Consider the following 23743-nt stretch of genomic DNA (forward strand, 5'->3'; position numbering starts at 1 on the left):
TGAGTTTTCTCTTAGAATTATTGTAAAATAGAGTATTCTACACTGATTCAACATGAAAAATACCATTACATGTGATAGGAAAGGTCTCCACCACGATTTGGAAATATTTCAGGCTAGATGTTATGGTTGTTTTTTTTTGGTATTTCTTCAACACCAATGCAACTTGTCACATGTAGTGAGTTTTCTCTTAGAAGTATTGTAAAATAAAGTATTCTACACTGATTCAACATGAAAAATACCATTACATGTGATAGGAAAGGTCTCCACCACGATTTCGAAATATTTCAGGCTAGATGTTATGGTTGTTTTTTTGGTATTTCTTCAACACCAATGCATCTTGTCATATGTTATGAGTTTTCACTTATAATTATTGTAAAACAGAGTATTATACACTGATTCAACATGAAAAATACCATTATATGTGATAAGAAAGGTCTCCACCAAGATTTTGAAATATTTCATGCTAGATGTTTGGGACGTTTTTTTTTTTGGTATTTCTTCAACACCAATGCAACCTTTCACATGTTCTGAGTTTCTTCTGATAATTATTGTAAAATATAGTATTCTTTACTTATTTAACACAAAGAATACTAAAACATGTGATAGGAAAGGTCTCCACCACGATTTTGAAATATTTCAGGCTAGATGTTATGGTTGTTTTTTTGGTATTTCTTCAACACCAATGCAATTTGTCACATGTAGTAAGTTTTCTCTTAGAATTATTGTAAAATAGAGTATTCTACACTTATTCAACATGAAAAATACCATTACATGTGATAGGAAAGGTCTCCACCACGATTTGGAAATATTTCAGGCTAGATGTTATGGTTGTTTTTTTGGTATTTCTTCAACACCAATGCAACTTGTCACATGTAGTGAGTTTTCTCTTAGAATTATGGTAAAATAGAGTATTCTACACTGATTCAACATGAAAAATACCATTACATGTGATAGGAAAGGTCTCCACCACGATTTGGAAATATTTCAGGCTAGATGTTATGGTTGTTTTTTGGTATTTCTTCAACACGAATGCAACCTGTACATTTAATGAATTTTATCTTATAATTATATGTGATAGGAAAGGTCTCCACCAAGATTTTGAAATATTTCAGGCTAGATGTTATGGTTGTTTTTTTTTTGGTATTTCTTCAACACCAATGCAACTTGTCACATGTTATGAGTTTTCACTTATAATTATTGTAAAACAGAGTATTTTACACTGATTCAACATGAAAAATACCAATATATGTGATAGGAAAGGTCTCCACCACGATTTCGAAATATTTCAGGCTAGATGTTTGAGAATTTTTTTTTGGTATTTCTTTATTATCAATGCAACCTGTCACATGTTCTGAGTTTCTTCTGATAATCATTGTAAAATAGAGTATTCTACACTGATTCAACATAAAAAATACCATTACATGTGATAGGAAAGGTCTCCACCACGATTTGGAAATATTTCAGGCTAGATGTTATGGTTGTTTTTTTGGTATTTCTTCAACACCAATGCAACTTGTCACATGTAGTGAGTTTTCTCTTAGAATTATTGTAAAATAGAGTATTCTACACTGATTCAACATGAAAAATACCATTACATGTGATAGGAAAGGTCTCCACCACGATTTGGAAATATTTCAGGCTAGATGTTATGGTTGTTTTTTTTTGGTATTTCTTCAACACCAATGCAACTTGTCACATGTAGTGAGTTTTCTCTTAGAAGTATTGTAAAATAAAGTATTCTACACTGATTCAACATGAAAAATACCATTACATGTGATAGGAAAGGTCTCCACCACGATTTCGAAATATTTCAGGCTAGATGTTATGGTTGTTTTTTTGGTATTTCTTCAACACCAATGCATCTTGTCATATGTTATGAGTTTTCACTTATAATTATTGTAAAACAGAGTATTATACACTGATTCAACATGAAAAATACCATTATATGTGATAAGAAAGGTCTCCACCAAGATTTTGAAATATTTCATGCTAGATGTTTGGGACGTTTTTTTTTTTGGTATTTCTTCAACACCAATGCAACCTTTCACATGTTCTGAGTTTCTTCTGATAATTATTGTAAAATATAGTATTCTTTACTTATTTAACACAAAGAATACTAAAACATGTGATAGGAAAGGTCTCCACCACGATTTTGAAATATTTCAGGCTAGATGTTATGGTTGTTTTTTTGGTATTTCTTCAACACCAATGCAATTTGTCACATGTAGTAAGTTTTCTCTTAGAATTATTGTAAAATAGAGTATTCTACACTTATTCAACATGAAAAATACCATTACATGTGATAGGAAAGGTCTCCACCACGATTTGGAAATATTTCAGGCTAGATGTTATGGTTGTTTTTTTGGTATTTCTTCAACACCAATGCAACTTGTCACATGTAGTGAGTTTTCTCTTAGAATTATGGTAAAATAGAGTATTCTACACTGATTCAACATGAAAAATACCATTACATGTGATAGGAAAGGTCTCCACCACGATTTGGAAATATTTCAGGCTAGATGTTATGGTTGTTTTTTGGTATTTCTTCAACACGAATGCAACCTGTACATTTAATGAATTTTATCTTATAATTATATGTGATAGGAAAGGTCTCCACCAAGATTTTGAAATATTTCAGGCTAGATGTTATGGTTGTTTTTTTTTTGGTATTTCTTCAACACCAATGCAACTTGTCACATGTAGTGAGTTTTCTCTTAGAATTATTGTAAAATAAAGTATTCTACACTGATTCAACATGAAAAATACCATTACATGTGATAGGAAAGGTCTCCACCACGATTTCGAAATATTTCAGGCTAGATGTTATGGTTGTTTTTTTGGTATTTCTTCAACACCAATGCATCTTGTCACATGTTATGAGTTTTCACTTATAATTATTGTAAAACAGAGTATTATACACTGATTCAACATGAAAAATACCATTATATGTGATAGGAAAGGTCTCCACCAAGATTTTGAAATATTTCATGCTAGATGTTTGGGACGTTTTTTTTTTTGGTATTTCTTCAACACCAATGCAACCTTTCACATGTTCTGAGTTTCTTCTGATAATTATTGTAAAATATAGTATTCTTTACTTATTTAACACAAAGAATACTAAAACATGTGATAGGAAAGGTCTCCACCACGATTTTGAAATATTTCAGGCTAGATGTTATGGTTGTTTTTTTGGTATTTCTTCAACACCAATGCAACTTGTCACATGTAGTGAGTTTTCTCTTAGAATTATTGTAAAATAGAGTATTCTACACTGATTCAACATGAAAAATACCATTACATGTGATAGGAAAGGTCTCCACCACGATTTGGAAATATTTCAGGCTAGATGTTATGGTTGTTTTTTTTTGGTATTTCTTCAACACCAATGCAACTTGTCACATGTAGTGAGTTTTCTCTTAGAAGTATTGTAAAATAAAGTATTCTACACTGATTCAACATGAAAAATACCATTACATGTGATAGGAAAGGTCTCCACCACGATTTCGAAATATTTCAGGCTAGATGTTATGGTTGTTTTTTTGGTATTTCTTCAACACCAATGCATCTTGTCACATGTTATGAGTTTTCACTTATAATTATTGTAAAACAGAGTATTATACACTGATTCAACATGAAAAATACCATTATATGTGATAGGAAAGGTCTCCACCAAGATTTTGAAATATTTCATGCTAGATGTTTGGGACGTTTTTTTTTTGGTATTTCTTCAACACCAATGCAACTTGTCACATGTAGTGAGTTTTCTCTTAGAATTATTGTAAAATAGAGTATTCTACACTGATTCAACATGAAAAATACCATTACATGTGATAGGAAAGGTTTCCACCACGATTTAAAAATATTTCAGGCTAAATGTTATGGTTGTTTTTTTTTTGTATTTCTTCAACAGCAATGCAACTTGTCACATGTAGTGAGTTTTCTCTTAGAATTATTGTAAAATAAAGTATTCTACACTGATTCAACATGAAAAATACCATTACATGTGATAGGAAAGGTCTCCACCACGATTTCGAAATATTTCAGGCTAGATGTTATGGTTGTTTTTTTTTGGTATTTCTTCAACACCAATGCAACCTGTACATTTAATGAATTTTATCTTATAATTATTGTAAATAGAGTATTATACAATGATTCAACATGAATAATACCATTATATGTGATAGGAAAGGTCTCCACCACGATTTGGAAATATTTCAGGCTAGATGTTATGGTTGTTTTTTGGTATTTCTTCAACACCAATGCAACTTGTCACATGTTCTGAGTTTTCACTTATAATTATTGTAAAACAGAGTATTATACAGTGATTCAACATGAAAAATACCATTATATGTGATAGGAAAGGTCTCCACCAAGATTTTGAAATATTTCATGCTAGATGTTTGGGACGTTTTTTTTTTGGTATTTCTTCAACACCAATGCAACTTGTCACATGTAGTGAGTTTTCTCTTAGAATTATTGTAAAATAGAGTATTCTACACTGATTCAACATGAAAAATACCATTACATGTGATAGGAAAGGTCTCCACCACGATTTGGAAATATTTCAGGCTAGATGTTATGGTTGTTTTTTTTGGTATTTCTTCAACAGCAATGCAACTTGTCACATGTAGTGAGTTTTCTCTTAGAATTATTGTAAAATAAAGTATTCTACACTGATTCAACAAGAAAAATACCATTACATGTGATAGGAAAGGTCTCCACCACGATTTGGAAATATTTCAGGCTAGATGTTATGGTTGTTTTTTGGTATTTCTTCAACACGAATGCAACCTGTACATTTAATGAATTTTATCTTATAATTATATGTGATAGGAAAGGTCTCCACCAAGATTTTGAAATATTTCATGCTAGATGTTTGGGACGTTTTTTTTTTGGTATTTCTTCAACACCAATGCAACTTGTCACATGTAGTGAGTTTTATCTTAGAATTATTGTAAAATAGAGTATTCTACACTGATTCAACATGAAAAATACCATTACATGTGATAGGAAAGGTCTCCACCACGATTTGGAAATATTTCAGGCTAGATGTTATGGTTGTTTTTTTTTGGTATTTCTTCAACAGCAATGCAACTTGTCACATGTAGTGAGTTTTCTCTTAGAATTATTGTAAAATAAAGTATTCTACACTGATTCAACATGAAAAATACCATTACATGTGAAAGGTCTCCACCACGATTTGGAAATATTTCAGGCTAGATGTTATGGTTGTTTTTTGGTATTTCTTCAACACGAATGCAACTTGTCACATGTTATGAGTTTTCACTTATAATTATTGTAAAACAGAGTATTATACACTGATTCAACATGAAAAATACCATTATATGTGATAGGAAAGGTCTCACCAAGATTTTGAAATATTTCATGCTAGATGTTTGGGACGTTTTTTTTTTTGGTATTTCTTCAACACCAATGCAACCTTTCACATGTTCTGAGTTTCTTCTGATAATTATTGTAAAATATAGTATTCTTTACTTATTTAACACAAAGAATACTAAAACATGTGATAGGAAAGGTCTCCACCACGATTTTGAAATATTTCAGGCTAGATGTTATGTTATTCTTCAACACCAATGCAACTTGTCACATGTAGTGAGTTTTCTCTTAGAATTATTGTAAAATAGAGTATTCTACACTGATTCAACATGAAAAATACCATTACATGTGATAGGAAAGGTCTCCACCACGATTTGGAAATATTTCAGGCTAGATGTTATGGTTGTTTTTTTTTGGTATTTCTTCAACACCAATGCAACTTGTCACATGTAGTGAGTTTTCTCTTAGAATTATTGTAAAATAAAGTATTCTACACTGATTCAACATGAAAAATACCATTACATGTGATAGGAAAGGTCTCCACCACGATTTGGAAATATTTCAGGCTAGATGTTATGGTTGTTTTTTTGGTATTTCTTCAACACCAATGCAACTTGTCACATGTAGTGAGTTTTCTCTTAGAATTATTGTAAAATAAAGTATTCTACACTGATTCAACATGAAAAATACCATTACATGTGATAGGAAAGGTCTCCACCAAGATTTCGAAATATTTCAGGCTAGATGTTTGGGACGTTTTTTTTGGTATTTCTTCAACACCAATGCAACCTGTCACATGTTCTGAGTTATCTCTTATAATTATTGTAAAATAGAGTATTCTTTACTTATTTAACACAAAGAATACTAAAACATGTGATAGAAAAGGTCTCCAACACGATTTGGAAATATTTCAGGCTAGATAATTGGGACGTTTTTTGGTATTTCTTCAACACCAATGCAACCTGTACATTTAATGAATTTTACCTTATAATTATTGTAAAACAGAGTATTATACAATGATTCAACATGAATAATACCATTATATGTGATAGGAAAGGTCTCCACCACGATTTGGAAATATTTCAGGCTAGATGTTATGGTTGTTTTTTTTTGGTATTTCTTCAACACCAATGCAACTTGTCACATGTAGTGAGTTTTCTCTTAGAATTATTGTAAAATAAAGTATTCTACACTGATTCAACATGAAAAATACCATTACATGTGATAGGAAAGGTCTCCACCACGATTTCGAAATATTTCAGGCTAGATGTTATGGTTGTTTTTTTGGTATTTCTTCAACACCAATGCAACTTGTCACATGTAGTGAGTTTTCTCTTAGAATTACTGTAAAATAGAGTATTCTACACTGATTCAACATGAAAAATACCAATACATGTGATAGGAAAGGTCTCCACCACGATTTTGAAATATTTCATGCTAGATGTTTGGGACTTTTTTTTTTTGGTATTTCTTCAACACCAATGCAACCTTTCACATGTTCTGAGTTTCTTCTGATAATTATTGTAAAATATAGTATTCTTTACTGATTTAACACAAAGAATACTAAAACATATGATAGGAAAGGTCTCCACCACGATTTTGAAATATTTCAGGCTAGATGTTATGGTTGTTTTTTTGGTATTTCTTCAACACCAATGCAACTTGTCACATGTAGTGAGTTTTCTCTTAGAATTATTGTAAAATAGAGTATTCTACACTGATTCAACATGAAAAATACCATTACATGTGATAGGAAAGGTCTCCACCACGATTTGGAAATATTTCAGGCTAGATGTTATGGTTGTTTTTTTTGGTATTTCTTCAACACCAATGCAACTTGTCACATGTAGTGAGTTTTCTCTTAGAATTATTGTAAAATAAAGTATTTTACACTGATTCAACATGAAAAATACCATTACATGTGATAGGAAAGGTCTCCACCACGATTTCGAAATATTTCAGGCTAGATGTTATGGTTGATTTTTTGGTATTTCTTCAACACCAATGCAACTTGTCACATGTAGTGAGTTTTCTCTTAGAATTACTGTAAAATAGAGTATTCTACACTGATTCAACATGAAAAATACCAATACATGTGATAGGAAAGGTCTCCACCACGATTTTGAAATATTTCATGCTAGATGTTTGGGACGTTTTTTTTTTGGTATTTCTTCAACACCAATGCAACCTTTCACATGTTCTGAGTTTCTTCTGATAATTATTGTAAAATATAGTATTCTTTACTTATTTAACACAAAGAATACTAAAACATATGATAGGAAAGGTCTCCACCACGATTTTGAAATATTTCAGGCTAGATGTTATGGTTGTTTTTTTGGTATTTCTTCAACACCAATGCAACTTGTCACATGTAGTGAGTTTTCTCTTAGAATTATTGTAAAATAGAGTATTCTACACTGATTCAACATGAAAAATACCATTACATGTGATAGGAAAGGTCTCCACCACGATTTGGAAATATTTCAGGCTAGATGTTATGGTTGTTTTTTTTTTTGGTATTTCTTCAACACCAATGCAACTTGTCACATGTAGTGAGTTTTCTCTTAGAAGTTTTGTAAAATAAAGTATTCTACACTGATTCAACATGAAAAATACCATTACATGTGATAGGAAAGGTCTCCACCACGATTTCGAAATATTTCAGGCTAGATGTTTGAGAATTTTTTTTTTGGTATTTCTTTATTATCAATGCAACCTGTCACATGTTCTGAGTTTCTTCTGATAATTATTGTAAAATAGAGTATTCTACACTGATTCAACATGAAAAATACCAATACATGTTATAGGAAAGGTCTCCACCACGATTTGGAAATATTTCAGGCTAGATGTTATGGTTGTTTTTTTTGGTATTTCTTCAACACCAATGCAACTTGTCACATGTAGTGAGTTATCTCTTAGAATTATTGTAAAATAGAGAAATGTACACTGATTCAACATGACAAATACCATTACATGTGATAGGAAAGGTCTCCACCAAGATTTTGAAATATTTCATGCTAGATGTTTGGGACGTTTTTTGGTATTTCTTCAACACCAATGCAACCTGTCACATGTTATGATTTTTTTCTTATAATTATTGTAAAATAGAGTATTCTACACTGATTCAACATGAAAAATACCATTACATGTGATAGGAAAGGTCCCCACCAAGATTTTGAAATATTTCATGCTAGATGTTTGGGACGTTTTTTGGTATTTCTTCAACACCAATGCAACTTGTCACATGTTCTGTGTTTCTTCTTATAATCATTTTAAAATAGAGTATTCTACACTAATTCAACACGAAAAATAGTAAAACATGTGATAGGAAAGGTTTCCACCACGATTTCGAAATATTTCAGGCTAGATATTATGGTTGTTTTTATTTTGGTATTTCTTCAACACCAATGCAACCTGTCACATGTTCTGAGTTTCTTCTGATAATTATTGTAAAATAGAGTATTCTTTACTTATTTAACACAAAGAATACTAAAACATGTGATAGGAAAGGTCTCCACCACGATTTTGAAATATTTCAGGCTAGATGTTTGGGACGTTTTTTTGGTATTTCTTCAACACCAATGCAACCCATCACATGTTCTGTGTTTCTTCTTATAATTATTTTAAAATAGAGTATTCTACACTGATTCAACACGAAAAATAGTAAAACATGTGATAGGAAAGGTCTCCACCACGATTTTGAAATATTTCAGGCTAGATGTTTGGGACGTTTTTTGGTATTTCTTCAACACCAATGCAACCTGTCACATGTTATGAGTTTTCTCTTATATATATTGTAAAACAGAAAATTATACACTGATTCAACATGAAAAATACCATTATATGTGATAGGAAAGGTCTTCCCAACGATTTCAAAATATTTCAGGCTAGATGTTATGGTTTTTTTTTTTGTATTTCTTCAACACCAATGCAACTTGTCACATGTAGTGAGTTTTCTCTTATAATTATTGTAAAATAGAGTATTTTACACTGATTCAACATGAAAAATACCATTACATGTGATAGGAAAGGTCTCCACCAAGATTTTGAAATATTTCAAGCTTGATGTTTGGGATGTTTTTTTTGGTATTTCTTCAACACCAATGCAACCCATCACATGTTCTGTGTTTCTTCTTATAATTATTTTAAAATAGAGTATTCTATACTGATTCAACACGAAAAATACTAAAACATGTGATAGGAAAGGTCTCCAAAACGATTTTGAAATATTTCAGGCTAGATGTTTGGGACGTTTTTTGGTATTTCTTCAACACCAATGCAACCCGTCACATGTTATGAGTTTTCTCTTATAATTATTGCAAAACAGAGTATTATACACTGATTCAACATGAAAAATATCATTATATGTGATAGGAAAGGTCTCCACCACGATTTTGAAATATTTCATGCTAGATGTTTGGGACGTTTTTTGGTATTTCTTCAACACCAATGCAACCTGTGACATATATTGAATTTTCTCTTATAATTATTGTAAAACAGAGTATTCTACACTGATTCAATATGAAAAATACCATTATATGTGATAGGAAGGGTCTTCCCAACGATTTCGAAATATTTCAGGCTAGATGTTATGGTTGTTTTTTTGGTATTTCTTCAACACCAATGCAACTTGTCACATGTAGTGAGTTTTCTCTTAGAATTACTGTAAAATAGAGTATTCTACACTGATTCAACATGAAAAATACCAATACATGTGATAGGAAAGGTCTCCACCAAGATTTTGAAATATTTCAGGCTAGATGTTTGGGACGTTTTTTTTTTGGTATTTCTTCAACACCAATGCAACCTGTCACATGTTCTGAGTTTCTTCTGATAATTATTGTAAAATAGAGTATTCTTTACTTATTTAACACAAAGAATACTAAAACATGTGATAGGAAAGGTCTCCACCACGATTTTGAAAAATTTCAGGCTAGATGTTATGTTGTTTTTTTTGGTATTTCTTCAACACCAATGCAACTTGTCTCATGTAGTGAGTTTTCTCTTAGAATTAATGTAAAAAATGGTATTCTACACTGATTCAACATGAAAAATACCAATACATGTGATAGGAAAGGTCTCCACCAAGATTTTGAAATATTTCATGCTAGATGTTTGGGACGTTTTTTTGGTATTTCTTCAACAACAATGCAACCTGTCACATATAATGAATTTTATCTTATAATTATTGTAAAACAGAGTATTACACACTTATTCAACATGAAAAATACCATTATATGTGATAGGAAAGGTCTCCACCAAGATTTTGAAATTTTTCATGCTAGATGTTTGGGACGTTTTTTGGTATTTCTTCAACACCAATGCAACCTGTCACATGTTCTGTGTTTCAAGGGAGTGTCCATAATACGTAGAGAGGCCAATATTCCGTTACCCTATAGGATTTTTAAAGTTATTCATGTTTGAAAATCTTCTTTCATCATTTATTGTTGACATTTTCGTGTTACGATTTCATTACTTTCGGAGTGTGCCACGGTCGAAATCCGCGTTACCTAAACCAAAATTCAACTTTAAAACCTTCAAGGGAGTGTTCATTATACGTAGAGAGGCCAATATTCCATTACCCTTTAGGATTTTTAAAGTTATTCATGTTTGAAAATCTACTTTCATCATTTATTTTTGACATTTTCGTGTTACGATTTCAATACTTTCGGAGTGTGCCACGGTAGAAATCCGCGTTACCCAAACGAAAATTCAACTTAAAAACCTTAAAGGGAGTGTCCATAATACGTAGAGAGGCCAATATTCCGTTACCCTATAGGATTTGAAAAGTTATTCATGTTTGAAAATCTACTTTCATCATTTATTGTTGACATTTTCGTGTTACGATTTAAATACTTTCGGAGTGTGCCACGGTCAAAATCCGCGTTACCTAAACGAAAATTCAACTTTAAAACATTCAAGGGAGTGTCCATAATACGTAGAGGGGCAAATATTCCATTACCCCATAGGATTTCAAAAGTTTTTCATGTTTGAAAATCTACTTTCATCATTTTTTAATGACATTTTCGTGTTACGAATTCAAGATTTTCATAGTGTGCCATGGTCGAAATCCGCGTTACCCAAACGAAAATTCAACTTTAAAACCTTCAAGGGAGTGTCCATAATAAGTAGAGAGGCCAATATTCCGTTACCCTATAGGATTTGAAAAGTTATTCATGTTTGAAAATCTACTTTCATCATTTATTGTTGACATTTTCGTGTTACGATTTAAATACTTTCGGAGTGTGCCACGGTCAAAATCCGCGTTACCTAAAAGGCCAATATTCCGTTACCCTATAGGATTTGAAAAGTAATTCATGTTTGAAAATCTACTTTCATCATTTATTGTTGACATTTTCGTGTTACGATTTCAATACTTTCGGAGTGTGCCACGGTAGAAATCCGCGTTACCCAAAAGGCCAATATTCCGTTACCCTATAGGATTTGAAAAGTTATTCATGTTTGAAAATCTACTTTCATCATTTATTGTTGACATTTTCGTGTTACGATTTAAATACTTTCGGAGTGTGCCACGGTCGAAATCCGCGTAACCTAAACGAAAATTCAACTTTAAAACATTCAAGGGAGTGTCCATAATACGTAGAGAGGCAAATATTCCATTACCCCATAGGATTTCAAAATTTATTCATGTTTGAAAATCTACTTTCATCATTTTTTGTTGACATTTTCGTGTTACGATTTTAAGATTTTCATAGTGTGCCACGGTCGAAATCCGCGTTACCTAAAAGAAAATTAAACTTTAAAACATTCAAGGGAGTGTCCATAATACGTAGAGGGGCAAATATTCCATTACCCCATAGGATTTCAAAAGTTATTCATGTTTGCAAATCTACTTTCATCATTTTTTGTTGACATTGTCGTGTTACGATTTCAAGATTTTCGTAGTGTGCCATGGTCGAAATCCGCGTTACCCAAACAAAAATTCAACTTTAAAACCTTCAAGGGAGTGTCCATAATACGTAGAGAGGCAAATATTCCATTACCCTATAGGATTTTTAAAGTTATTCATGTTTGAAAATCTACTTTCATCATTTATTGTTGACATTTTCGTGTTACGATTTCAATACTTTCGGAGTATGCCACGGTCGAAATCCGCGTTACCCAAACGAAAATTCAACTTAAAAACCTTCAAGGGAGTGTCTATAATACGTAGAGAGGCCAATATTCCGTTACCCTATAGGATTTTTAAAGTTATTCATGTTTGAAAATCTACTTTCATCATTTATTGTTGACATTTTCGTGTTACGATTTCAATACTTTAGGAGTGTGCCACGGTCGATATCCACGTTACCCAAACGAAAATTCAACTTTAAAACCTTCAAGGGAGTGTCCATAATACGTAGAGAGGCAAATATTCCATTACCCTATAGGATTTTAAAAGTTATTCATGTTTGAAAATCTACTTTCATCTTTTATTGTTGACATTTTCGTGTTACGATTTCAATACTTTCGGAGTGTGCCATGGTCTAAATCCGCGTTACTTAAACGAAAATTCAACTTTAAAACATTCAAGGGAGTGTCCATAATACGTAGAGAGGCAAATATTCCATTACCCCATAGGATTTCAAAATTTATTCATGTTTGCAAATCTACTTTCATCATTTTTTGTTGACATTTTCGTGTTACGATTTCAAGATTTTCATAGTGTGCCACGGTCGAAATCCGCGTTACCGAAACGAAAATTCAACTTTAAAACATTCAAGGGAGTGTCCATAATACGTAGAGGGGCAAATATTCCATTACCCCATAGGATTTCAAAAGTTATTCATGTTTGAAAATCTACTTTCATCATTTTTTGTTGACATTGTCGTGTTACGATTTCAAGATTTTCATAGTGTTCCATGGTCGAAATCCGCGTTACCCAAACAAAAATTCAACTTTAAAACCTTCAAGGGAGTGTCCATAATACGTAGAGAGGCAAATATTCCATTACCCTATAGGATTTTTAAAGTTATTCATGTTTGAAAATCTACTTTCATCATTTATTGTTGACATTTTCGTGTTACGATTTCAATACTTTCGGAGTGTGCCACGGTCGAAATTCGCGTTACCTAAACGAAAATTCAACTTTAAAACCTTCAAGGGAGTGTTCATAATACGTAGAGAGGCCAATATTCCATTACCCTATAGGATTTTTAAAGTTATTCATGTTAGAAAATCTACTTTCATCATTTATTGTTGACATTTTCGTGTTACGATTTCAATACTTTCGGAGTATGCCACGGTCGAAATCCGCGTTACCCAAACGTGAATTCAACTTAAAAACCTTCAAGGGAGTGTCCATAATACGTAGAGAGGCCAATATTCCGTTACCCTATAGGATTTTTAAAGTTATTCATGTTTGAAAATCTACTTTCATCATTTATTGTTGACATTTTCGTGTTACGATTTCAATACTTTAGGAGTGTGCCACGGTCGATATCCACGTTACCCAAACGAAAATTCAACTTTAAAACCTTCAAGGGAGTGTCCATAATACGTAGAGAGGCAAATATTCCATTACCCTATAGGATTTTAAAAGTTATTCATGTTTGAAAATCTACTTTCATCTTTTATTGTTGACATTTTCGTGTTACGATTTCAATACTTTCGGAGTGTGCCATGGTCTAAATCCGCGTTACTTAAACGAAAATTCAACTTTAAAACATTCAAGGGAGTGTCCATAATACGTAGAGAGGCAAATATTCCATTACCCCATAGGATTTCAAAATTTATTCATGTTTGCAAATCTACTTTCATCATTTTTTGTTGACATTTTCGTGTTACGATTTCAAGATTTTCATAGTGTGCCACGGTCGAAATCCGCGTTACCGAAACGAAAATTCAACTTTAAAACATTCAAGGGAGTGTCCATAATACGTAGAGGGGCAAATATTCCATTACCCCATAGGATTTCAAAAGTTATTCATGTTTGAAAATCTACTTTCATCATTTTTTGTTGACATTGTCGTGTTACGATTTCAAGATTTTCATAGTGTTCCATGGTCGAAATCCGCGTTACCCAAACAAAAATTAAACTTTAAAACCTTCAAGGGAGTGTCCATAATACGTAGAGAGGCAAATATTCCATTACCCTATAGGATTTTTAAAGTTATTCATGTTTGAAAATCTACTTTCATCATTTATTGTTGACATTTTCGTGTTACGATTTCAATACTTTCGGAGTGTGCCACGGTCGAAATTCGCGTTACCTAAACGAAAATTCAACTTTAAAACCTTCAAGGGAGTGTTCATAATACGTAGAGAGGCCAATATTTCATTACCCTATAGGATTTTTAAAGTTATTCATGTTAGAAAATCTGCTTTCATCATTTATTGTTGACATTTTCGTGTTACGATTTCAATACTTTCGGAGTATGCCACGGTCGAAATCCGCGTTACTCAAACGTGAATTCAACTTAAAAACCTTCAAGGGAGTGTCCATAATACGTAGAGAGGCCAATATTCCGTTACCCTATAGGATTTGAAAGTTATTCATGTTTGAAAATCTACTTTCATCATTTATTGTTGACATTTTCGTGTTACGATTTCAATACTTTAGGAGTGTGCCACGGTCGATATCCACGTTACCCAAACGAAAATTCAACTTTAAAACCTTCAAGGGAGTGTCCATAATACGTAGAGAGGCAAATATTCCATTACCCTATAGGATTTTTAAAGTTATTCATGTTTGAAAATCTACTTTCATCTTTTATTGTTGACATTTTCGTGTTACGATTTCAATACTTTCGGAGTGTGCCATGGTCTAAATCCACGTTACTTAAACGAAAATTCAACTTTAAAACCTTCAAGGGAGTGTCTATAATACGTAGAGGGGCAAATATTCCATTACCCTATAGGATTTCAAAAGTTATTCATGTTTGAAAATCTACTTTCATCATTTTTTGTTGACATTTTCGTGTTACGATTTCAAGATTTTCATAGTGTGCCATGGTGGAAATCCGCGTTACCCAAACGAAAATTCAACTTTAAAACCTTCAAGGGAGTGTCCATAATACGTAGAAGGGCCAATATTCCATTACCCCATAGAATTTCAAAAGTTATTCATGTTTGAAAATCTACTTTCACAATTTTTTGACATTTTCGTGTTACGATTTCAATACTTTTGGAGTGTGCCACGGTCGAAATCCGCGTTAACCAAACGAAAATTCAACTTTAAAACCTTTAAGGGAGTGTCCATTGAGCCTGAGCCTGAGCCTGAGCCTGAGCCTGAGCCTGAGCCTGAGCCTGAGCCTGAGCCTGAGCCTGAGCCTGAGCCTGAGCCTGAGCCTGAGCCTGAGCCTGAGCCTGAGCCTGAGCCTGAGCCTGAGCCTGAGCCTGAGAGCCTGAGCCTGAGCCTGAGCCTGAGCCTGAGCCTGAGCCTGAGCCTGAGCCTGAGCCTGTTCCTGAGCTTTCATCAATTTTAAATGACGATTCTTATTGTTTTACAAGTTTAAACAGTTTCCTTGTTACAGGATATGTTAATTGATGCCCAATACACTATTTCTAGTCTTTAAAATCAATGAATCTATTAAGACATGCATGAAGGAAAAGAAATAGAAATATAGGTTGATAGAAAATCTTCCAGGAATTGAAAATCACCACTTCAATGAAATTGAAATGACGATTCTGATTGTTTTAAAAATTTACAGGGTTTCCTTGTTACAGGATATGTTAATCGATGTCCAATACACTATTTCAAGTCTGAAAAATCAATGAATCTATTAAGGCATTCATGAAGGAAAATAAATAGAAATAAGGGCCCTTTAAGAATTTTCAAATCGTGCTGGATACATTTGCCATCTTTTATAAAGGTAATTATCATTCTGAATTGGTGTGTACTACCCTATTCTACAATAAAACAACTAGATAACACTTTATAAGTCACAGGTGGCATTGATGTTGAAGAACAACCAAAAATTATTCTAAAAAGTTTACCGTAAAATATTTTCAAATCGTGCTGGATACCTTTCCTATCTTTTATAAAGGTAATTATTATCCTGAATGGGTGTGGAATACTTTATTTTACAATAAAACAACAAGTAACTCTTTATAAGTCATAGGTTGCATCAGCGTTAAAGAAAAACCAAAAATACTGCTCAAAACTTTACCCTAACAATTTTCAAATCGTGCTGGATACCGTGCTGAGCCTAAGCCTGAGCCTCTTGAAACTTTTGAAATTTATTTTGGTTTTTGGATATTTAAAACCTAGGTAATATAGGACAATCCCTTGAATCTTTTGAGTTTTAGTTTTCATTTTGGTGTTGAGTATTAAGCCTGTGGTGTGACCGTAAAGTCTTGAAATCACAAAAATGATGGCAGAAAAACTTCAAATGCTCATAACTTTTGAAATTTATTTTGGTGTTTGAATATTTGAAACCTAGGTAATAGAGAACAGTTCCCTCAATCTTTTGAGACTTAGTTTTTATTTTGGTGTTGAGTATTAAGCCTTTGGTGTGACCGTTAAGTCTTGAAATCACAAAAATGACGGCAGAAAAAACTTCAAATGCTCATAACTTTTGAAATTTATTTTGGTGTTTGGATATTTAAAACCTAGGTAATAGAGGACAGTCCCTTGAATCTTTTGAGTTTTAGTTTTTATTATGGTGTTGAGTATTAAGCCTGTGGTGTGACCGTTAAGTCTTGAAATCACAAAATGACGGCAGAAAAAACTTCAAATGCTCATAACTTTTGAAATTTATTTTGGTGTTTGGATATTTAAAACCTAGGTAATAGAGGACAGTCCCTTGAATCTTTTGAGTTTTAGTTTTTATTATGGTGTTGAGCATTAAGCCTGTGGTGTGACCGTAAAGTCTTGAAATCACAAAAATGATGGCAAAAAAAACTTCAAATGCTCATAACTTTTGAAATTGATTTTGGTGTTTGAATATTTGAAATCTAGTTAAAAGAGGACAGTCCTTTGAATCTTTTGAGACTTAGTTTTCATTTTGGTGTTTAGTTTTAAGCCTAAGGTGTGACCGTAAAGTCTTGAAATCACAAAAATGATGACAGAAAAAATTTCAAATGCTCATAACTTTTGAAATTTATTTTGGTTTTTGGATATTTAAAACCTAGGTAATAGAGGACAGTCCCTTGAATCTTTTGAGTTTTAGCTTTTATTATGGTGTTGAGTATTAAGCCTGTGGTGTGACCGTAAAGTCTTAAAATCACAAAAATAATGCAGAAGAAACTTTAAATGCTCATAACTTTTAAAATTTATTTTGGTGTTTGGATATTTAAAACCTAGGTAAAAGAGGACATTTCTTTTACTTCATGAATGTCTTAATAGATTCATTGATTTCAAAGACTTTAAATAGTGTATTGAACATCGAATTAACATATCGTGTAATAATAAATTTGTTTAAACTTGTAAAACAATTTATATCGTCATTTCAAATTCATTGAAGTGGTGATTTTCAGTTCCTGGAAGATTTTCTACCAACACTTATTTCTATTTCTTTTCCTTCAAGCATGTCTTAATAGATTCATTGATTTTAAAGACTTTAAATAGTGTATTGGACATCGAATTAACATATCGTGTAATAATAAATTTATTTAAACTTGTAAAACAATTTATATCGTCATTTCAAATTCATTGAAGTTGTGTTTTCACTTCCTGGAAGATATTCTATCATCTCTTATTTCTATTTCTTTTCCTTCGTGCATGTCTTAATAGATTCATTGATTTTAAAGACTTGAAATAGTGTATTGGACATCGAATTAACATATCGTGTAACAAGAAATTTGTTTAAACTTGTTAAACAATTTATATTGTCATTTCAAATTCATTGAAGTTGTGTTTTCACTTCCTTCCAACTCTTATTTCTTTTTGTTTTACTTCATTAATGTCGTAATAGATTCATTGATTTTAAAGACTTTAAATAGTGTTTTGGACATCGATTAACATATCCTGTAACAGGGAAACCCTTGAAATTTTAAAACAATTTATATCGTCATTTCAAATTCATTGAAGTGGTGTATTTTTGCATTAGCCCTTCGCTGCTCGTGGCGGTCCTAGCGGAATACCATGGAACCCTCCCACCCTACTTAGACAAAAAGCTCTTATGGCGTTTGTCTACCTCTCCTGTTAGACCGTGGTTCCTGGAAGAGTTTCCATGGATTCTTTTTTCTAAAACTATTCCTTCATCATTTGTATTATGAATTCATTGATTCAATGAACTTTAAATGGTGTATTAGACATCGGTTAACATATTCTGTAAGAAAGAAATGTTTTTTATTCGGGAAACAATCAATATAGCTTCTTCAAACTCAATGAAGTAGTGTTTCACAGTTCATGGAAGAGTTTCCATGAACCATTTTTTTAACTATTCCCTTCATCATTTGTATTATGAATTCATTGATTCAATTGACTTGAAATGGTGTATTAGACATCGATTGACATATTCTGTAATTAAGAAATGTTTTGTATTCGTGTTTTGTTTTGTACATCGATTAACATATTCTGTTATCACATACTGTAGGAAAGGAACACTTGGAATAAGCGAAACAATAAATATATCAAATTCAAATTCATTGAATTGGTGTTGGAGAGTTTTTGTCAACCCTTGTTTCTATTTCTATTCCTTTGTGTATATTTTTATAAATTCATTGATGGTTTGATGTGTAAGAATCTGTAAGAAAGAAACACTTGGATTTTTGTGGCGGGGGGTTGGTTTTCTTTTAGGGTGGTGGGAAGGGGCTCTTTTTTGCGGAGGGTTGGTTGGAAAGGGGGTTGGTTTTTTTTAGGGGGGATATGACGAGGCGTCATTTTTTTTATTGGGGGGATAGGATACTGTTAACGACGGTAAAATTGTTGCTTTTTTAATATTTTTGCTTAATAGTTCTAGTTAGCTTACAAATTGATTGGAAAACTTAACTAATTTTTTGTTGGCTAAAAAAAAAATCCAAGAGGGACCTGCCGCCACACCGGCAGTCCGGCACCTCCTGGTACATTTGAGGTTCTCGAGTATTATCAACCTTAATATTCATGATGATAATCATTATATTTAACGGCATCGAGCCATCGACAGATTATTTGTGAATAACTTTGACCAGAAATAGAACGAAAAACCGTAAAAATCGAATCTGTAAATTAAACAAGCGATCCCACAAGGAAGAAACGACATGCCAAATCATTATCACAATCAAATGGCACACTAACGAACTTGTTTTACTGTTTTAGGAATTCATTAACCCAAAAAACCAGAACAACAGAAAGAAACACAGCATCCGTAGAGTATTTTTTCACTGATCGATGCAGCAACAACCTCTCAACGGGCACTCTAAATTCTGGCATCCGTTGGCTTCGTCCGGATAGGGCCCCTCCTGGATTCGATTGCAATAGTAAAGATCTTCCGGCAGTAGACGGGACGAATGCTCGGTGATCATCTGGAGGCCCAGCCCTGAAATCAGTGGACAGCCACTCAGGTCCATGTAGTGCAGACTCTCTTTCTCCATGGTGACTTCCAGCAAGGATTGCAGTCCAAAGTCGGTGACGGACGTGCAGCCGGATAAGCTCAAATACAGCAATCCAGGCGAAAAAACGTCCTCTTCCGTCAAACTGGAATTGCTGTTGTAGGTGGACGACAGCGGATCAGAATATTTCGGGCAGCTTTTGCACGATTGACAACATGATCCGCATCTGGAATTGTAAAAGCTTCCGGACAGTTCCGACCTGAAACAGTTGCCCAGTCGTTCCAGGCCAACGTCGGTGACGTAGCGGCATCCGGTGAGATCCAAATGCTCCAATTGAACGCAGGCTTTCTTCGAGGCCAATCTGATAAAGCCAATCAAAAGTGTTATTGATTTTAATCTTTGGACTTTGTGTGCCCGCAAACTAACCCCTTGAAAGATAAGTCAGTGATGTTGGTGTAACTGGCGTCGAGGTGCTGGATATTGGGGCAAAGGACCAACATTGAACGCAAGATGGTGCTACTCAAATTCAGACCACCTGCAACCACCACACGTTGAACACCATCGCCAATACGAACCAAGGCGTTCATAGTAAACCTGAAATCATTTAAAATTAAAAATTAAATAAAAATAAGAATAAAATTTTCAAACATTTCATGGTTTTTCCCCCCAATTTGTGTTGTTTCTCACTTTTCGTAGCATCGAATCTCTTTTTCGGCCTCGGATGACAAAGGTTCTTCGGAATCGCTCATTAAATCGTCGTTTTCCTCCATCATGGACTTGCTTTTCCATTCCGATTCCACCAGGGTGTAGGGATCGCGGTACTGGAAATCGTAGTGGCCCTTGGCCCAGTTGGTCGGGTAGATCACCTTCCACAATTGCGGCGAGTAGATGAGCATATTCCAGTGTTTGCTCACTTGGGCGCATCGGGTCCTGTCGAGCGGGTTCAAGTAGGAGAAGATGTGGAGCATCATCTCTTGAGGGAGATTGTCGAAGCCGGCTTCCACAACATTTTCCCTCTCGATCTTGTTATTCTTCGTCAAGTTTTCGCAAGTCAATTCCACGAGTGTTTGCAGAGTCTCTTGGTACTCTTCGTCGTTGCCCGACCGGTAATCGGTGACCTCTGATGCGACCGTGTTGAGGAGGGCCAGCATGTTCTCGGCCGTTTCCTTTTGGGCTACCAGCTTCTCCTTCCAGATCTCGTGCTGCTGGATGACCTGCTGCTTGAGCTGCAGCAACTCTTCGTGGGCAAAGTACTTCATGAGAAGGGGCTGGAAGATTTCCTCCTCTTCCTGCATGTGGGGAATGAAATGCTGGGTGAAATCCGACACAACTTTCTGCAGCTGGGAACCGAAACTGATTTGCTCAGAGATGGGCTTGCTGGTGCAGGTGTATCCATCACGAAGTAAGTTAAGGATCTACTCAAAAGACGCTGGGTCAGGATAAAGACGAGAGTTGAATGTTCGGCAATGAAAATCACCTCAACTAGTTGACTGTCTCCATGGCAATTGCAAACAGATGTGCTGGTAACATTGACCAATTTGAGCCTCTGCTTCAGCTGTTCCAGAATGTACTGGTTCTCAATGTGTTCGTGACTTTTAAACTCGCTGAAGGTGTTCTCCAGCAGAGGAAGTAAATGTTCCAGGGCACCATTGCTATGAAAATCTGCTGTAGACAGCTAGCAGTATACATACAATAAATATGATTATAATTAAAATAACACTACACGATGACAATGAAAAGATACCTGATCCATATAATTGCAGACAAGATCCTTCATTCTAGAATGTGGAACCAAAAAGACGTTGACCTCATCAGGGAATTTCGGAGCCATATTCGAAAAGTGACACTATTTATATTAAATTATCTTAATGAATTCAATCGAATATCTCCCAGCTGTTCGTCTCTTACGTGGACTGACGTAGAAAATAAAATGGCGAAGTAAATAAAGCAGCATTGCAAGATAAACGCATACGTCAAATAATCTTATCACCAGAGCTATAGCAGAGCAATAGATGCCTGGTCGGTTCTCGGCTGTGTTGGCTTCCCTATCCCGGTTTCAGAGTAAACGTTGTCCGATTTGGAAACTGGTTATCACCAAAAATCGATCAAATAAATTCTTTCAGTTCATACATTTAAAAAAACTGTTCATTTGTCACACGTTACAAATCGACGAGAACAAAGAGACTTCCTGTTATTTTTCCTTTTTTCTATTAATGTAACCAAGCACCGTTTTTTTTTTAATGAATTCTCGTGAGATATGGCGTTAAATGAATGACAAAAGTGGCTAAATAGAAACAAGAAAACACTTTGCTTGATACGCGGGGTTCTACGTATGTCACGGGCCAAGAACTGACGTCATGTAGGTAATAATAGATTGTCCAACATGTCACAAAAATGGACTGTGGTCTCATTGATTATTACGCAGATGGCTTCCGGCCGCTGTTGTATCGTACTCAAGGGGTCCGCAACTCAAATTTACTTTTTATTTTTTTTACTTTTTCCTTGCTTTATTTTTCCTTTTTTTCTTTTGAGATAGGCTTTCCTTCAAGCGAAAATAAAAGGGTAGGGAGGGGATGGGGAGGAGGGGGGGTTCGTTCGCGCGCGCCCTTCTTTTAGCACGTAAAGTAAATTTCCTTTTTTTTCCTTTTTTTCACTTTTTTTTTGCTTTTTTACCTTTTTTATTGTAGTAAATTTGAGTTGCGGACCCCGATCGTACTAATATGACTCCATGTATGGATCCACTTTAGTTCACCGCGGATAAATAATTTCAACCCATGGAACCAATAAGGTAACGGAAATTCGCTACTTTTTGTGTCCTTCCGTTTTGTTTTGTTTTTGTTTTTTGTACTCGCGTTGGCGGATTGCCGACGACGGTGACGACAACTCAACATGACGTCAACGAAAATTGTTTTTGTTTTAAATGGATCTGGTAAAATCGGTAAAATCGTTGCTAGGCAGCGGATATGATGGCCAACTTCTTTTTCTTTACCTTTCCACCTGTAGTTCGTCGAAGAGATTGATCATACTGTATAAGAAGCTGGAGGGGAAACAAAGACAGTATGTATACGAGCAAAATGGGAAGACGCCGGCGCCAATAACTTTATAGCGAACTGGTGGCGACCAGGCAAAGAATCGTGCACTGTTATGTTTTGTTGCACAAAAGGAAAGATAAGACGAAAGACATTGCCTTTTATGGCGAGATTGCAGCTTTGCACGAGAGGAAAAGAATGTCCAAATCGGGATTGTCAAAACAGCTGGGATAAAAGCGACTTAATTGGCATCGATAAGCTTTCGCTATTTCCCAATGTGTTTGTGTAATTCAGATTCTTGGAATTCTTTATTGACTAGAAGTAGAAGAAAACGGGTACGTTGTCAATTGTCACTTGGAGTCAACTCTGTTGGTTTTTCAACTTTTGTGTCCGCGTTTCCCCTTCCTTGAGAGAAAATTAAGAGCCTGGACGTATTCATACATGGGCATCGACTGTTATAGGGTTCGGCTAGTGCAAGGTCTCGAGGGCGTCACCTGAAAACAACGCCCTTCTTTTATTATTTACTAAACCCACTTCTTTTCCCGTCTTTTGGGTGATGGCCCAACAAGTTTTCTCCCTGTCGTTTTTATCAAATGACGTGATACAATAAGTGGCCCTGCATACTTATTCACTTTGATTGTTTCTTTCAGTGGGTAGTGTAGTTGCGAGCTTTAAATTGCAGAGCTAGGGCAGGTCTCTTTTATCAACGATTTATCCATCATAGGCCTAAAATGTGTCTTGAATTGGTTAATCGCTGAAACGTAAACATGTTGATGATGCTCAGTCACGATTTCCTTGTCGCCCAACTGTTAAGGCCACACTTAAAAGGTCGTAGAGAATTATAACGTCCTTCGCTTTCCATCCTCGGCCGGCCACCTGTTGAATGTGACATTGTTGGGCCTTTTGATTCCTCCTTCAACAGCTGAGGGTCAACATTCATTTTTATAAGGACTTTTTTTTTC

The 23743-nt window shown here is 34.3% G+C and overlaps 1 protein-coding gene across 1 annotated transcript; it reads right to left on the reverse strand.

Moving 5' to 3' along the window:
- Positions 1-19296: 19296 nt before the first annotated feature.
- LOC124315232 (F-box/LRR-repeat protein 5-like) lies at positions 19297-21690 on the reverse strand. Its single transcript, XM_046780760.1, has 5 exons — positions 21497-21690; positions 21230-21427; positions 20440-21167; positions 20179-20346; positions 19297-20113 (listed from the first exon to the last, which is right to left on the reverse strand). The coding sequence occupies exons 1-5, from the start codon at positions 21581-21583 to the stop codon at positions 19582-19584; spliced, it is 1713 nt and encodes a 570-aa protein (XP_046636716.1). The 5' UTR covers positions 21584-21690; the 3' UTR covers positions 19297-19581.
- Between the last annotated feature and the right edge of the window lie 2053 nt (positions 21691-23743).

Source organism: Daphnia pulicaria, chromosome 11, assembly GCF_021234035.1.
Source record: "Daphnia pulicaria isolate SC F1-1A chromosome 11, SC_F0-13Bv2, whole genome shotgun sequence".
Classification (NCBI taxonomy): domain Eukaryota; kingdom Metazoa; phylum Arthropoda; class Branchiopoda; order Diplostraca; family Daphniidae; genus Daphnia; species Daphnia pulicaria.